The sequence below is a fragment of the Thalia democratica genome, chromosome 4 (genome assembly GCF_965202585.1).
Source record: "Thalia democratica chromosome 4, ktThaDemo2.hap1.1, whole genome shotgun sequence".
Lineage (NCBI taxonomy): Eukaryota > Metazoa > Chordata > Thaliacea > Salpida > Salpidae > Thalia > Thalia democratica.
Genome location: NC_139168.1, coordinates 39,924,991 through 39,943,238, shown reverse-complemented (window position 1 = coordinate 39,943,238; position 18,248 = coordinate 39,924,991). Strand labels below are relative to the sequence as shown.

At 26.4% G+C, this 18,248-nt stretch overlaps 1 protein-coding gene across 1 annotated transcript; it reads right to left on the bottom strand.

The window, feature by feature from the left end:
* Positions 1-967: 967 nt before the first annotated feature.
* Positions 968-17,237, bottom strand: LOC145833803 (uncharacterized). Its single transcript, XM_082940993.1, has 11 exons — positions 17,094-17,237; positions 13,520-13,618; positions 13,255-13,388; positions 12,842-12,923; positions 8,858-8,934; positions 7,737-8,211; positions 5,784-5,947; positions 5,490-5,624; positions 2,571-2,754; positions 2,292-2,413; positions 968-1,646 (listed from the first exon to the last, which is right to left on the bottom strand). The coding sequence occupies exons 1-11, from the start codon at positions 17,104-17,106 to the stop codon at positions 1,611-1,613; spliced, it is 1,521 nt and encodes a 506-aa protein (XP_082797119.1). The 5' UTR covers positions 17,107-17,237; the 3' UTR covers positions 968-1,610.
* Between the last annotated feature and the right edge of the window lie 1,011 nt (positions 17,238-18,248).

The window sequence follows — 18,248 nt, the reverse complement described above, 5'->3', positions numbered from 1 at the left end:
GCTTAAAATTAAACGTTTATATATGTTATTATTGAAACAACTAATTAAAGGCTTTATAGATACAAAACTTATTTGTTGATATGTTTTGAATGAACTAAGTAACCATCATAACAAAGTTTTAGCAAAATCTACTTTATCTAAAAATAAATTATTGGATGTTTAATTATTTTCGAGTAAGTTTTTTATATTATAAATAAACAATTAACAAAAACAAAACATGACAAATATTTGAGTAATTTCATTTAATGCAAATGTATAACTTTTAGAACAAAAATATTTAAATAAAACTTGAAATATAACAAAAAAACCTTATTTTGGGCATGCTTAATCAGAAATCTTAGGGTCCATGATTCATTTACAAAACTTCGTACAGTACAACACTAAACGATTTACAAATTTTCTTATAATACAACGAACAAAAGAATTTAAATTCATTTAATGTGATTGTTTTGAAAATGTAAGCTTATAAATTATAGGCGACTCATATTAAAAAATCAAGAACTTTTTACTTGGACTAAACAAATTAAACAATAACATGTTAGTTAATTACGACAAAGTGCACAACTTTCATTTTGTTTCCATTTTAAGCATAAAGTTGAAAATTAATTTTTTGCTGAAAAATTAAGAGTTAGCATTTATTTTAATGAAAAATTTTATTAGGTAATATTTTAGCGCTAAATTCTACACGAGATAAAACTTATGTAAAGTAAAAACATATGTTAATAAATTTTGTATGAATAAAGCTTGCAAGTCTATAGAAAATAAATAATTTGTGCAATTATTTCCACAAAATTTTGAAAAACTACAAAACATTTTTTCCGTAATGCAACTTTTAGCTTATTTTAAATAAAAAATTAAAATATAAGTTTTTAAAAACATGTAAAAAATAAATATACTTGAATTAATTATAAACATGTATTTCAAAAACTAAGCTATAAAATGTAATATTTAACATTATAGGTAAATAAAATATATTTTATAAAATTTAACAATTAAAGTGTTATACAAACCTCTTTAAATTAAAGTAAAAACTTAATAAAGCCGTAAAAACAGTTTAAAAACATTCCGTTTGATGCTTCAACAAATTTAAACGTCAAAAAATATGTACAAATTTGCTTACTTATAAACAAGAGACTTTAGTATGAGTATGTGTACAACAAGTGCGAATCATGGACCAATCAAAAAGCAAAAAAATCTAACAACTTAATATCTGAACAACTATAATCCTCAACTCTAATTAAAGCAACAAACTAACAACACTAAGTAGTGATTTAAATGGAAATTTCAACAAACTTTAACAAAAAACTTTAACAATGGTACTTAGCATTAAAGACAATTATATTAGGAGCCAACACAATTGTAATGCTCACTTATAAAAAGCTAGGCTAAAATTATAATTTACTTTCAAATTGCGCAATGTAACAAATAGTCAGTTAAAACAAGTAAAGGCAAAGAGTATAACATAAGCTCTTTTCAAAAACAGTAATAAAAAAAAATTAAAAGCAGTACTCACTAAATTTTAATAATACTCATTAAAAGCTAATCAAAGAAAAGTTAAGGCATTATTTTAGTTGTCATATAAATATTTTGAAGCAAATATAAATACAGATTTAGTTGTTTTCTGTCATCATCGCAGAATCAGCTTCCTAAAATAAATAAAAACTGCATTTAATATTTTAACTATTAGCATTCTGCTGATAAGACAAATACAAAAAACCACTATAAAATTTTTAAACTTCCTTATCTTGAAAAATAAAGCTTAAATATTGTAACAATTTTTAAAACTTAACTAATGCAACTTGTTTTATTTACTATCTATATGATTTTATACAAATTTTTTAAAAATTTAGTTTTGAAATACAAGTATTTTAGTAGTAAAACATGTCAAGGTTGGCACTTATGAGGCAAAAAAGTCAGTCACGTTTATAAAACTTTAAAATTGTAAAAAACCTTTAATATCTAAATCACCAAAATATTAACAAAAGTGGTTATTAAAAACACAGTTTATTTTCAACAACTATCCTGGGATTTAGGAAAAGAATTCAAACTAGCTTGAGTTTTGCGAAAAAACCAAACAAGCCTTAGTCAGCTTAAGTTTTTCAAAAAAGTATAACCTTGATATAACCTAGCCTGAGTTGACCCAAGTTTTTAAAAAATCTCAAACTAGTCAGGGTTATCTTATGTGTGAGGCAATCCTGACATATTTAATCATTATTAAAATATTGTTAGTTTGAAATAAAAAATATGATTTAATATCACACTAACTGTTATTAATATACAAAAAACCAAACCTGTTGTTTAACAGTTTTTGAATCTAGTGTTATCTGCAAAGCTGCCCATAGAGCAGTTCTAGACCTTTTTGTTGACTTGGTCAAATTTTTCAGTGCTTCGGCCAATGCAACCATTAACCGTTCTAAAATAAAAATGTTTATATAAAACTTTTGTAAAATGAATAAATTTCAAAGGTTATCTAAAAACAATAACTCGAAATATATTACAGCTCTTAACTTTTTTATAAATTGGTTTTATATTGGAATATTTTGTGCTCAGAAACTATTAAAAAAGGACACCTATATCATTATCAGTGGGTAACATTGGGGAACCTGGAAGACTGGACTGTCTTGAGCTCATTTCATCTCTCCTCTTAGCTTCGACTTCTCTAATTCGTTGGTAATGTTCTTCCAGCAACGTGTTTACTGTAGTATGCATCGGCCCTTCTAAAAGATGTGCCATTCGGTCTATCAGTGCCATTACCTATAGTTTTTGTTAAATAACTTAATTCAAATACTTTAAAACTGTGAAACATTTTTAAAAGCTTGTGATGCTTAAAAATTACTAATATACAAGGAAATTAAATTTTTGCAATACTTTGATACACTAAAGTGATAAGCAGGCTAGCAAAACTAATATACAGGGTAAACCAAAAATTCTTATATTTTCATTTGATTAAAGATTGAATACTAATTAAATACCATCTTTTTATCTCTTTCAAATTAAAAGAAACATCTAGTAAAACTAGTTATCTTTATTTTTTCAGAAAATTTATTATAACCTCTAAAAGTGAGCAAAAAAGAAGCAACAGTTCAGCTTCATCGCGCGGGAAGGACAAACTCATAAATTATTAAGATCTTGAAAATAGCGAAGCTTCTAATTTACTATGTTGTTAACAAAACATAGGAGCTTGGTACATCTGAAAACCGTCTTAGGGGTGCAAGTTCACCCACTGATGATCAAAAACGATGATTAAAGAAGTCTAGGAAAGAATAAGGAAGAAATGAAATAGAAAATGAAGATTAGATAAAAACTGGTATTAGAAACTATTTTTACATTTTCAAAAGCTGTAAAAAAACACTTTTAATGTAGATGGCTGTGTTTATCTTAACCCCTGTTCCAAAAAAAACAGATGTGACTTATTATATTTAAGATTGTGTAAACAGCGGTAGAGTATACTTACGGATTTCCCAATGACTGTTGAAGATTTTGTGTACACTCTGTCATCATGATTCTTAACAGAAGCCTCAATTGTGAAGAGTTATTAGAAAAAATTATCACTCTGCCGCGCCAGCGTTCAAATATTTATGAAAAATATTTTCTTTGGTCTTTTTCGCTTTCAGACAGTTTTGAAGTATTGTTTCTTTTTCATGTTGCAGAGAAGCAGCTTGAGATAAATGTTGATGATTTTTCTCACACTCGCATTTTATGCTTTTAGCTGACAAAACATTAGCCTTTCACCTTCAAACGAAATTGGGAACCATCCCCTACCTCAATAAAAATTTAAGTTTGGTGCAAACGTTATTTCCTAAGATTTTGTTGAAGTAAATATGGTCTTCTACTTTGCCTGATTTGATATAAATGGATTTTCAATGTGGACTATGTTAAAAGCAAATGTCTCTTTTATTACTAATCTATGTGGTAATGATTTAAAGACATCTCTTTCTTAATAAATTTACTAAATGAACTTAGAAAACTCTGCGTGCCCCAGTTGATAATTTCAGAGAAATAATTTAAACTCTAATCGAGAATAAGAGACCTTACAATAGTTTAAACATGTTCGTAGTTTCCATAGTTACAATTTTCATTAATTTTTCATCTATGATTTATATACTTTGTAAATAAACCACTGAAATATTCCTAAATTTATATTAACGTTTATAAGATCAACTGAATTTTTTGACAAGATCTTGTTTTAGCGTGGCGATTAATTTATTTATCATAATCAATATTTAATTTTTGTTAGCAAAAGAAGCAACGAAGTCTGTTGTTATAGTTTATGAGTTTCTACATTTGGTAACTTGCACTGCCACCATTCAACTTACTTTCTTTTTATTAATAAATGTATATTCTGGCAAAGCAAAAACTCAACTAAAATAGTTGACAGATACAAGGAAATTGACTTAACTACTTCCTTTCATTAAACTATGTTGTAAACGTGTTATTAGAGAACTATTTCCTAAAAACTTAAAGTTTTTAGCTCAAAATACAAAAAAGTAGATGAACATTAAGTGAAATATAAAATATCCAAAAAATTTGAATATAAAAAAATTACATATGTTTGTGCACGAAACTTCCTACAAAATTTACAACATCTAATAGTAACTTGTTTTTAATACATACTTTTAGTTTCATAAAAGAGTCAATGTTTGCAAAATTGCTAAGGAACCTTCTTTTTTAATAACTTATGTAGATACTAGTACAGAAAATTATAAATATAAAATAAATAACATATACTGTTTTATCTGTTTATACAGATGTTACTAATTAAGGCCATAGGGGGGTTAACCATGTTTTTTACAAGTTGATCTTATTTTATAGAGTTTTTACTAAGGTTCAAGTTGCTTTTAACCGCTTAAAAAAATTCAAAATATTGTTTGAGATATGACAGGTCAAAGTCAGGCCGCATAATAGGTTCCTTATGGGAGGGGAAAACTAAAACAGCGAAAAAAGATCTATCTTCTCCTACATTTATTTAAAATCTATCTCCTACTACATTTTTCAAGCAATCTTCTTCAAACTTTCACAGTCTAATCTTTATACAATAAGAAAAAAATGTTACTTTGGAATTAAAAATTATAAGTAAATTTTTTTGTCATAATTTTTTTTTATAAATAAAATTCTTAAGTAACGTTTTATTTCCTTTAGTATAAGGAATATTTCCTGAAAAACTAAAGAAGATTGCTTGAAAAGTAAAGGAGGAGATAGACTTTTAATGATTTTGAAATTTCCGAGAAAATTGACCCCAAAAAAATTGCGGTCCAAACGTTTGTATCGGAAACTTTTTACAAAAAATAAAATATCTTAAAAGTTAATTGATATTTTTGAATTCTATAAAAACTAGCTTGTAGTTTGTACTTTAAGTTTTCATAATAAAAGCCAAAGTTAACTTTTGTAAAAAAAATTGTTTTATTCCCCCTACGGCCTTAAAAAGTATATGTAAAAACTAATTGATAGTAATTTTTAATCACATATCTATGTAATTAAAAAAATTAAACCCTGCCGTGTTCTCGATGCTGATCAGTAATGAGCTTGTCGACCCTAGATGGATTTGCAGGGGGTCTTGGAAGAGGCGTGTTCATAGAACTGGACACTCTTCTCCCTGGAAATGCCTTTCCCAACTCCGTCTCAGCCTGTTACAAACATTTGCAAAAATTACTTTTTTTTACAATAACGATTTCCACGAGTTTTACAAAAATCACAGAATAACCTACATATCTCACAAAAAAAAAGATTTCATAAAATTTTTAATAAAATTAACCAGTTAAGCAACTTTCTAAATTTTGACATACCTTTTTACGCTCTTTTTCTAAGTTCTTGTATTCGTCATAGGATTCTTCTATAGCTTGATAGAGTTTAGTCGAAGGCATGCTTTTTGGCAAGTTACTAGTTTGCAGATGGTGAGGATTTGGATTTCTTATGAGCGGACGAACAGCAAACATTGCTGATTGAACACCTATAAAATTAAGTTATAATTTTGGAAATACTACTTTGTTTTTCAATTAACTTTAATTATAATACTACTGAATATTTGTTTATTTCATGTTTTTATGCTACCATAGTTCGTCCTAATTTTCATCGTTTTAAATATTATTGTTGAAATTTTGATTAATTTTATACTGAACTTTTACTATTAATAACTTTGTCAAAACTTCAAAAACTATAGTTTAAAATACACAAGTAAATGGGAAACTGTCGCAAACTTAATGCATGGTAAATTAAGAAGAAATAAAACGTTTAAATATTGAGCTAATCATACTGACATTGTCATGGTTGCCACTGATCAAGCTGAGAAAAATTTCCTGACTTTTCTTGACTTTTTACCAAAATTTTCCTGACTTTTCTAAATCAAACTCTTTAATTAAACCTATTCTAAAATACATAAACTAACACTTAAAATAAAGCTTTAAATCTTATTTTAATACAGGTTTAAAACGACAGTTTTTATTGCTAAATTCTATCATCAAACTTCCAGTACATCACTTAAACCATCCATTTGATGTTTGTAATAAACAGCTCTATCAGCAAAATACTTGTATTATTACCTTATAAACACAGCTTGTCTGAAAAAAGACACAATTTTTTAGCATTTACTAGCATAAATGTATCTAGATAAACAAATGACATATAAGGAACTTTTACAATTAAAACCTTGAATTAATAATTAACTTTCACAACTAAAATCTTAAAGCAACAATAAAACTTTACAGTTGAAACCTTAAAACTAAACTATATATCTGTTGTATAAAATATTTCATCTTATCATTTAGTATAAAATTTGTAACAAATAAATATACTCTTATATACTTTAAAAACTTCAGTTTCTCTACAAAAATACAAACAATAAGTAAACTTAATCTTGACATATACCTCTCTTATAACTTATTTTATAAATTTATTATTTCACTAAATTTAAAAATTATAAAGAGGTAAATAACATAAAATACTAATCTAACTGATTAGTTATAAAGAACTCAATTATTAACTTAAACAAAAAACACTTTGATTCTAAAATTATGCTAGATAAACTTTTGTGTATATATCACAGTTTCAATATTAAAGTGTCCTTGCTACAGATCATCAATACTAAAAAGCTTAGAAAATCTGCTTGTTCAAGTAAGCTACTTGTTCAATATGTTAATAGAAAATTTTTGCAGTTTTATAAAGGATATTTTACTAATTTATACCAGATAAAGGCATTGGAAATAAAATTAAGTATTTTTGTAAATCTCTAGGAAAATTTTGGAATTTTTTCTGACTTTAAAGTACTTTTAATTAATTTTTACATTTTGAAGGCTTTGGAAAACCAGGAATTCTGAAATTTAAACTGACAAAATCTGACTCTTTTTTTTTATTTTATCAAATTTCCTGACTTTTCCTGACATTTTTTCAAAACCCCCCATTTTTTCCTGACTTTTACTGACTTTTGACATTTTTTAGAATTTTTCCTGACTTTTCCTGATTTCCTGACCGAGTGGCAACCCTGCATTGTTGTTATTATTCAAGATATTAATTTCTTTTAAAAAACAAATTTTAAGTTGATCAAATAATATATATTTAAACTTTTTCAATACTCAAAATTTATTTTTATAAGTTATAATATTTAGTGTATTTTTCACTAACAGTGAACATTAACGATATTATGATGCAGCTTTTTTTTTTGCTTAATAAAACCAACAGATTAAAGCCTTATATAAAATCCCTAACTAGACCATTTTAGAAAGGTTTTGAAATACATCACTTACCGTACAACTCTGGTATAGCACCTATCTGATTGGTTTGCGTCTGGTTGCCAGGTATGGAAACAATCGGCCACATATTTTCATTCACAAATGGCGGATACATGGCTTGCGGTGGTCCTTGAGATGTTATAATAGGAAACCTTTGCCTGACACCTGCATTTCCAGAACCGTGTGCTTGAAAACCAGGAGTAGAATTATAAAGGTACTGAGCTGAACCAGCCGCGTCAGCAGCAGAAAAAAAACGAGTCTGTGGGTGGTGATCGAGTTGAAAAAAAGTTGCAGGTGCAGAATTAAAGGTAGAAGGAAAATGTTGTAACTGTGGTGGAGGTTGAAAAAACGATGGTGTCTGCATGTTGCTGCCAGCAGCTGAGTTGTAGAGATTATTGAGCTGTTGTTGACTGCTTCTCTTGTTTGTAACTCTGTTTGCACTCACTTGAAAGTTACTTGACTGTTGGTTGCTTTGGTGTCGGTTTCTCGACTGTTAGTTGGTTTTTCTGATATTTGAAAGCTATATTCTTAGTTGCATGTAGTGTGAACTTAACTATTCTATGACATTCAAAATTATGTTTTGAAAAAAAAAAATTATTCTTTAATTTACTAAAGTTTTAAGTTTTATAGATAAACATTAGCTACGGTCTTAGTTTTAGTTGTATAACACTTTAAATGATTGGATAAACTATATTTTATACATTGCAATACTAAAACGTAAAAAGATTACAAAATGAAAATAAGCCTTTATTGAAGTTTATTTCTTTTGGGAGAGCTATTTTTTAAACTTACAAAAATGTCTTGAAAAAAATATTGTGATCGTAACGATAAAATAAAGAAACCTAAATAAATTAATATTTAATATTATATAATAAAACAAAACTTCTTATTTAAAAACTGATTTTTAGAATCAACTAAGTTTTACATCAACAACTAAATGTATTAAAAATTCAAGAATGAAAACTAGTAATAGTATTATTCACCAATAAAATTCAGTTTCCTAGTTTTTCAAAAATAATAAATAAAATATAAAAACAAAATCTACAAAAACAATTACCACATTTTAATTGATAAGTTAAAATAATTTTAAAATATAATCTGTTTTATCAAATAAAAATCTTGTAATTCTGTAGTACCTCACGTGTGTTACTTGAAGTGTGATTGTTGGAAAAAATGTTTTCAGCATTGTAATTGAACTGTGAATACTCATTTTCTAAAATAAAAAATATATAAATAGTTTATTCTTTTTAAACGCTACAATTAATCATGCTGATATTTCATTATAAGGAATTTATGAATCTTCAGTATAATTTTCTGCTAATAAAACTTAATTTTAGTGATGCTTACTTTCACTATAAAGTATCTAATAATTAATTTTTTTGTGAAAAATCTAAACATTTTATAACTCGGGAACTCATTTAGAGTATTATTTAAGGGACAAAACCAAATAATTTTTATACAATAAAGCTTTTACAGCATTATAACAATTTAATGTTCAACATTTGATAATTTTATTTGGGTTACATTATAATTCAAATTCCGTCAACTCAAACTCTTTAAAAAAACATTTATAGGATCACAACTCAAAAAGTTATATGTATTAGAAAAAAACACGTACGTAGGTCTAATTTATAAGATTATGAAAGTAAAAATAAGAACTAAAAAAATTATTTAAAATCAATTTAAAAAACTACTATATTTTAAAACTTATTTTATCCATTATTCAATAAAATTAATTATCAAATGGTATGCTAATTGATATGTTAATCAAATGGTACAAAAGTATTTTTTATTTTTCACATATACATCACTTTTTAAATTGTGACCTTTAAAATTCATTTTTTAACAGTTTCAATTATCCGAATTAGAATAGCCGTGCACCCAATTTTTGGAAATTGGGAAAAAAGTTTTTTGAAATAGTATAATCTTATTAGTCTTGTTTTAATTTTTTTTTTCCTTTATTACTTTTTTTTTTGGCAATTTAAAAGTTTCTAAATCAATCAAAAAAAATGGAACTCATAAATCTATTTCTTAACTCATAGTTATCAAATATCTAAAATTTATACAATTTTCAGACCTAAACTAAATATTTCAATAAGAATTTTAACAAGATGTTTTTAAAAATAATTACAATTGTTGCAGCTTAAATTTCTTTGTATGATTAAATAGTAACTTTAAATTTTAATAACAAACCAAAGTATATAAATAAACACAAGATATATACTTATTTTGACTTGTTTTCACTCCGAAGATTTTTTAACTTCATGCACAGTAGGGTGCATCTGTTGCTTCGACCTTGGAAATTAGCTTAGCTTATTTTTCTGTATGTGGAAAATCACATAAATATACGGCACAAAAAAAAAGCTTCCTAGCTATAAGCCTGTTAGAGCAGAACACTTTTGAAAATTTTGCTTCATGTCGTAATTTTATAATATAAACGAGGGTTTTTTTTAAGTTAGCTTTATTTTGTAGAATTTTATCCAGACTATAAGTTTCTTATTACAATTATTTAAAAATAAGCTTATTTTTTAAAATATGAAGAACCAAAGTTTTTAATTACATTGGTTTCTTATAGTAGAATCAAACTAAAATAGCAATTAAAAGACTTGTTTTTTTAATCTATCTTCTCTTAGAAGATATATGAAATTTAATTATTGTAAAGTAAAGAGTTGCAACCTCATTGTGTGCGGTGCAAATACATTTTATTTGGTTGAATGACAAATTGAACCATAATATGAAAGAGTAGAGGTAATAATGGTTTCTTGAAAAAGAACCTACGAAAACAAAGTAACAAAAATTGCATCATCAAAAAACAAGTTAATTTATTCGAAGTTATTTAGTTCATGTAACACTACAGTACATGGTTACCACACACTTAGTATACTCAGGATAACTCAGACTAGTTTAAATTTCAGGATAACTCAGACTAGTTTAAAGTTATTTCTAAAACTCAGGTATTATTAAAAGTTTTGATTTTTAATAATTTTGAAAAGTTAATTTAACTTTTTTAGGTAGTTTTAAAAATTCAGAATTACTTAGGACAATTTAAAAGTTCACTCGCGGCTTTGTTTTACTCAAAGAGTGGCAATCACTTGTCTGTTTTTGTCTCAGGAAAATAACATTAGCTTCTAGGAGTTCCTTCATTAGGAAAAAACTTGAAAAATGTTTACGGCGAAACAGTTTGTAATATATTGATGGGTCTTTTCCAAGAATGGAACTGTGTAAACAGCATTAATGGTATGGTTTTTTACTTTACTAACTCTAATACAGGGAAATACAAAGGTGCGCTTGTTAAACATTCCAAAAAAAATTGGTAAGTCAATATTTGGGCTAGCTTGCAGGCATCAGGTACTAGAGCTGCTTCTATATAAAGTTTTCAGTTATTTAGCCACAGAAAAATCAAAAACACCAGAGATAGAAGACTTCAAAAAATTTAAGAATCATTGGCAAAACATCTTGCAACACTTTGAAGGAAATTATGTTTTGAATTTCGAAGTTACTTCTGAAACTCGTTAAAAATATTAACATTTTCAATTGGCTTGTCTGTGTGATGATTATAAAGACGTTGTCAAACTAGCCTTAATTTACATTGGACTTCAGCCTTAGCAGAGGACTTGAGGTTTTACTCCTCAACGTCCTGGAGCTGTTTTTAGAGCTAGATGAATGAGCTAAGTCAATAACACTCTTAAAATAGTTTTGCTTTGACAACAGAGCTCATTAAAAACAATTTTAGCCAACACTTGTTTGAAAAAAATTAAACTTTTTGTTGATGTTTGCATAAATTGCTACCTTCCCTATTGGATCAATTGTACTGTAGCTTCAGGAGCTCCTAGCAACGACTCGGATCTGGTAATTACACTTCAAAAATACAAAAGTACTGATGAGTTACGTGCAACCTCTGCGATAAGTGCAATGAAAAACCATCTCTGGTATCTTGTTGAAGAACTAGTTCCTTTGAGTTTGTTTAATGATAATACCAGTCAATCAGTCAAAGCTAAGGTTGCTGATGCTTTAAATCATCAAATAAATCAGCATAGGCCCCAAACATCTAGAAAAAACAATGAGTTACCTATTAGTCCTGTTTAGTCTAATGAGAAGCGAGATTTAGCAGACTTTGTTTGAAGTAATTCCATGCTCTTTTTTTCTATTCTAGAGTGCAGTCATTTTTTCTTATTTAAAATACCAGAACAAAGGACTAGCGACAAAGATTACTTATATACAAAAGAGATAGTAAATTACATGAGTGTAGTCAATGACGCTGCCGAACGAGGTCTTAAATTGTCCAGCAATTTTGTAACTTCGTCGAGATATGAAAACACGTATCAAGACAATCTAAAAACTATTGAGCAGGATAGGTAGCAAGTATCAAACCTCAGAATTATGTATGGTTCAAGAAACAAAATGTTGTGACTTGTTTTACTTTAAATTCTAAAAAAAAAAATTCAAATTTCAACAAGTATTTGTAGTTGATGTTTTTTTTTAAAGCGATAAAGGTCTGAATAAATTATTTAAAAATTTCTTTTAAATAAATATTAATATTCTAAAAGTTATTTAATTAACAAAAATAATTTTTAATAAGAGTTTAAAAAAGTCAACCTTTTCAATTATACCGATATAAAGCAAAACTTTCAAAAGTATTTGGCCCAAAAGGCTTATAGCTAGGAATCTTATTTTTTGTGCCGTCTATTTATGTGATTTGCCACATACAAAAACAAAAAGCTAAGTAAAATTCTAAAATTTATATTTTTGAGGGCAACAGATGCACCCTAGTGGGCAGTCTTCAAAAAATACTAGCTTCAAAAAATAACATATACGTAATTAAAGCATGAATTTAACAATTATTTAAAAAATCGAATGTTTTTAATTAAAAAATAAACATTAAATTGCAGTAAATTACTATATCAAAGTACTAAGATTTCAAAATATATATCGTCGTTGTAAAGTTAAATATAGTATAACACAGGTATTATGTATGAATATCTCAACTGAATACAAAAAAGGTTTCATCAAGGTGACAGAACTTCATAAAAAAATTAGCAGAAACGAGCTAATGTTTAGCTTATTATACTCACAAAAACTATTAAAGTATTTCATTTTTTAAGCATTAAAACTATACAAACTTTGTTTTGGAGGAATGATATCAAAACTGCTAGTTTTAGATTCGCCAATTCTTTGATTTGGCTTCCAAATGAGTTCAGTTTGCTATATAAACAATATCAAAGCTTAATTTTTCTCGTAAAAGGTGAAACTTTTAAGTTTTATTTAGTAGAAAAAAAAAAAACTTTTAATACACAATTTAGTAAACTAATTTTTTGCAAAAATTATTTCTATTTATCAATTCTCTTATATTTAATATTTAATTTTAAGTTTAAAATAAAGTTTCCTCTCAAACACTTGTTTACTGCACTTTAAGTGTAAACATCAAATTTAGTTTACAAACTACCTAGATTTGTTTAGAAAAAAAAGATAAAGGTGTAAATTACAAATAAGAATACTTGTTTTTTTTTTATTATTAAAAAAACATTCTACAAACCTTTTCAGCGGACTGATTTACAGAGTTGGAAAAAAAGCATTGTTCCTCATTATTTACAGCTGGGCTGAAGTGAGACTCCTCTCTAAAGCCACACAGCGTTTCAATAGGAGAAGGTATGTAATTTTCAAGCTCAACTGTTTTTAAGCGTATTCTTTTATTAGCTAATAAAAAATTCAACAGATACAAATCCAAAATTTAATTAAGCAGTAGCGTAACTATACTAAAATAAGTTGTAGGCTTTTAATACATACTATTAGTCATTAACCTCTATTTAACAGCTTTTGTGGAGTTGTCTGTTGTTTTATTGGGTCTAAACATTGCAAATTGATATTTGATAAATTTAGTCCATGCGAGCTTGTACTACCTGTAAACAAAATAAATTACTGCATTAATAATATTTATAGTCAAACTATATTAAAATATTAATTAAAATTAAAAGACACAATTCATGAAAACAATACAGTACCCCTTTAAAGCATGTAATCTATGATTATGCATCATCTACTCATGATAATGATGTATATTAAATGAATAGACTAAAAAAATAAAAATCAGTTCATTAACTGACAAATTAATTTTCATAAAAAAACCTACTGCTTGAAAAAAAAAAAACTTTATTTGCACAATTTTTTTAATTTATTACTTACATACCTCGTTAGTTTGAACTTCACTTCTTCTTTACATAAATATTTATCAAACATATGTTTTGTATAAAGTCCTAATATTTTTTAAGTAACTTGTATAAATTTTTTAAAACTTTATATTCTGTAAGAAACATATTACTTACAAGTGATAAGCAATAACTTTCATAAACTACTATACTTTGTTGTATTTTATTTGAATTTTACTAAGGAATAAAAAATAATAATATAAATAAGACCTAAACCAGGTATTAAGATGAAGTTTTTTTTTATTAAATTTTCAAGGCAATTTTTTAATAACAAGGATCCTATTGATTGCAACTTAAATTAAACTAAAAGTTTTATGTTTACATTTTAATAAAAAGTTGTCATTAATTTCAGATACTTTTGCAAATACAGCTTTTTTATTTATAAAAAATAAACTGTATAACTTTATACTTAAAATTTATTCATGAAAAGACAAATAAAATGTATTTATTAATTCATGAAACGTTTAAATTTACCTTGTTGATTAAAACTAGATAAACCAAGCTGATGAAACTTTTTCTGCATTTCTTCTTGCTTACTATTTGTAACTTTTGCACTAAAATAAAAATCTGTGTCTAAGCAAACTACCATACTAAACTCAGACTTAACTTATTTATAACAAATAAAATAGTTAAACTAATTAAAAACTAACTTACAAAACTTTTATGGCCTTTTAAACTAAGTTTTAAAGTGCAAACACTTTACCTTACACTTTAATAAAAAATTCGCTGGTGACCATTGTAAGTAACTACACCAAAACTCCAGAAAAGAAGAGAAAGGCAGGACATATATAAAGCTTTTTAAACCTTTAAAGGTTTTCATTCCATATTGAAGCGGTACTAATACCGGGACAAGTGTTCTTTTTTTTTTCTTTAAAACTCGAAGACCTTTAGAAATAGAACCAGTTTTAACTGTTGAATAGCTCGGTAGTGCCACTGGTAAATTATAAAACTTTAATACACCATAACCCGATAAACCGACTTAGTTTTTTTTTTATAAAGACAAGCAAATCCGCCCTACTGCAATTATTTCATGAAATAGTCTGCAAATAATGGCAAAAAAGTAAAGTCACACAGAACAAATGTGATCTTGAAATAAGAACCCTCAACAAAAAGATGGAGAAAGGAGTAACAACAAAAGCTATTAAGGTGCATCTGTCCTTGAGTATAGCGTTTTATAGAGGTAGGAAACGTACTTCGCCAAAAAAATACCCGCGACGTATTTTTTAGTTTCTTAGAAACTTTTGCAAAACTAATTAAATTAAGCTTTATAAGAAATATATCAAATGTGCTTTTGATTAGACTGTCAACATAGTAATGGATTTTAACACAACTTTGCCTTAAAGGCTATTTAAAACCTTTTAAAATAGTTTTATAGTTTAAAATACTTGGTCCGTAAAGACTCTTTGTTTACAAGTCTGGTCCATAAAAAATTAGATTTGTTTGGAAATTTGGCCCGCCATCTAAAAATTGTGCCCAGTCCTATTCAAATAACAAACAACTTGTAGGTTATTCGAAATCACCGAGTGATTTTCTACGTAGCTCAATAAGTTGACAAAACTTTCTCAGATCGTCAACTTTAGAAAAGGTACAGTTATCGATCTCTCAAGAAGACAAAAGTTATAAACACTTGATTGGAGTAAGGCTGTTTTAAGATGAAAAACTTTAAATTTTAGATAAATTGCTTTGACAACGCACAGATTTTAGATTCGTTATTAGCAGTGAAAAAATAAATTCCATAGAATGAAAGTCAGAGCAAAATTATATTTCTTAATCTTAGGCAAGTTACCGAACATTTAAGAAATAATCAAATATATTAATAGGTTACTAATTAACTCAACTATAAAACTTCATCTGCCTCAACTGTTACTGTGGTAAGAAGTCTTTGTTCATGCTTAGTATCTAACACCTGGGCTTAGTTTAGAATTCTTTGATGGTTGGTTAATTAAAAAACTACTTCTCTGTGGTAAATAACTGCAAATAAGTTTTCTTTTTTGATCTACTTTGGTTTTCTTACTTTCAATAAAATTTTAAAAATTAGCTCAGTTTATAGTTAACAACATCATAATTAACTTTTTCAGTCTGACTTTAAATTTACTTAAATATTTTAACATTTAAAAAAAAAACAGTATTTACTATATGTATCATATTTCAGATGACTAAATATAAGTTTATTTTGTCATACTAACAATAAAAAGATCAAGTTTTCAAATATTTACAGCGTGAAAAATATTTGTTTTAATGTTAAACATTTAATTCGAAAATATAATAAATTAACTACGGATTTTAGAAAGCAATACTTTTTAAACTTAAACTCTAAATAAAACTAATGTTTCAATACATAAAACACAGTTTATAAAAGTCTTATAACTTCTTGCAAAACTATTTAGATTATTACAGGTAGGTACACACTTTTTTAAAACATACTTGAAATTGTAGTATTGTTTACAACTTTATTAAAATAATTTAACGATAAATAACGTAGTAAGACTAAGTTTTAACCAAAGCATATAAAGTATTCTTTATAAAAACAATATTTAGACTTAATGGTATGAAGAAGTATAACTTATTTTAAAGCTAATATTAGGCCCCTTTTTAAAGTTTTTAGTATATACTATCAGATACTTTTGTAGAACAAAAACATTTAAACTAATTTTTCAGACATAATCAGTTTTGCAAAAAAAAATTTATATTCAAAATATGGAAAATACATTTTACATTGCTAAATTTCATGATTTTTTTTTTATTTTTATCCAGAATTTTTCTCCTTAAGCAATGTACTTAAAACTTTAAGAATTTTCTTTTATTACGGACAACTTCTAGAAACAGGTCTTAATTCTTTAATTCCTACTAACTATTCATAATTTACTAAAAATTACACTGAGACAATTTAAAAAAGAGTGCCAAAATTTGTAGGAGCTAAATGTTTAGTGAAATACTCTACTTTGCCTTTTTAGTTGTCTCCTTTCTTAGGAATGATATAGAACTTTCTAAATTTGATTGCTTATATCTCAAAAAAATACTTTAAACTTATTTGAACTATAAAAAACGGGTAGACTAGTTACTAATTTTAAAAAAGGCTAACTTATAAAAAGTGATTAACCTCCTTTCCATAATCCCTTAATTATAAACCAATTATGTTATAGGAAAACAACAACAAAAACAGTCTAACCTAGGCGAAGCATTATTTCGCATTCTTTCGTTACTTAGACTTTGAGGAGTAGATTGAAAGTAGGAACTATTTGAAGAGTTTTTGTAACAATCAGAAAGTTTGTAGAAGTTTCCATCGTTTTCAAAACAAGCTTTCTCGAAGCGTTTTGAACTATAAGTATAAAATATATAAGAAATAAAAACTACATTATCAAGTTGTAAACAATATGTTTAACTATTTAAATTCAATTTTTATAACTTTCAAACTAATTAAAGAAGATTTTATTTGAATGCCTAACTTCTTACAGGATTGTCACACACTCAGACTAGTTTGAAATGTCTGTTTATCGGGCTGACTCAGGCTAGTTTATGCTTTTTATGAAAACTCAAACTAGTTTATAGTTTTTTTAACTCAGTCTAGTTTTTGATAAGTGATTAAAATATTTAGTTGATTAAATTTTAATTAATTTTTTTTTCTAATTAACCTACGTTTTCGCACACTTGAGTATTTATGAAATTTTAAAATGAAAATATCCTTTAGTTACAAAGAAACTTTTTTAATTTTATTTTTTATATTAGACAATTTTAAACGCTTTATTATTTCAAAAATAAATATAACTAATTAAAATAGACTGCATTTCTATTGAAATAATAAAAATTCTTTAACTTATAATGTACTTTTTATCTAATAGTCAACATAACTATCTAATAGTCACAATAAAAACTTCTCAATACATTTTTCCTAAAAATCATTGTAGTTTAAAATTCTAATAGTTTTTCTCAAAACAAATCTACATTCACTTTCCAAAAATTGACATTTAAGGGCACAGGAGGGTAAATCACTTTTTTTACAATTTGATCTCATTTTGTTGAAGTTTAACTAAGCTACAAGTAGCATTTTACATATTTTAAATTTTTTTAATATTTTTGAGATATAGCAGGTCAAAGTCAGAGAGTACGATAGATTTCTAATGTGAGGGGAAATCTAAATTCGCAAATAACTAGAAAACACAAAAATCTATCTTCTATTACGTTTTTTGAGATAATTATCTCAAACTTTCAGGATAATTTCTTTGCAAAACTTAAAAAATTCTATCACAACAAAACTTTTAAAGTTAAAATCTTATGACATAAAATAAATAAATAAACATTTTGTTTATTTTTGTCATTCATTTAT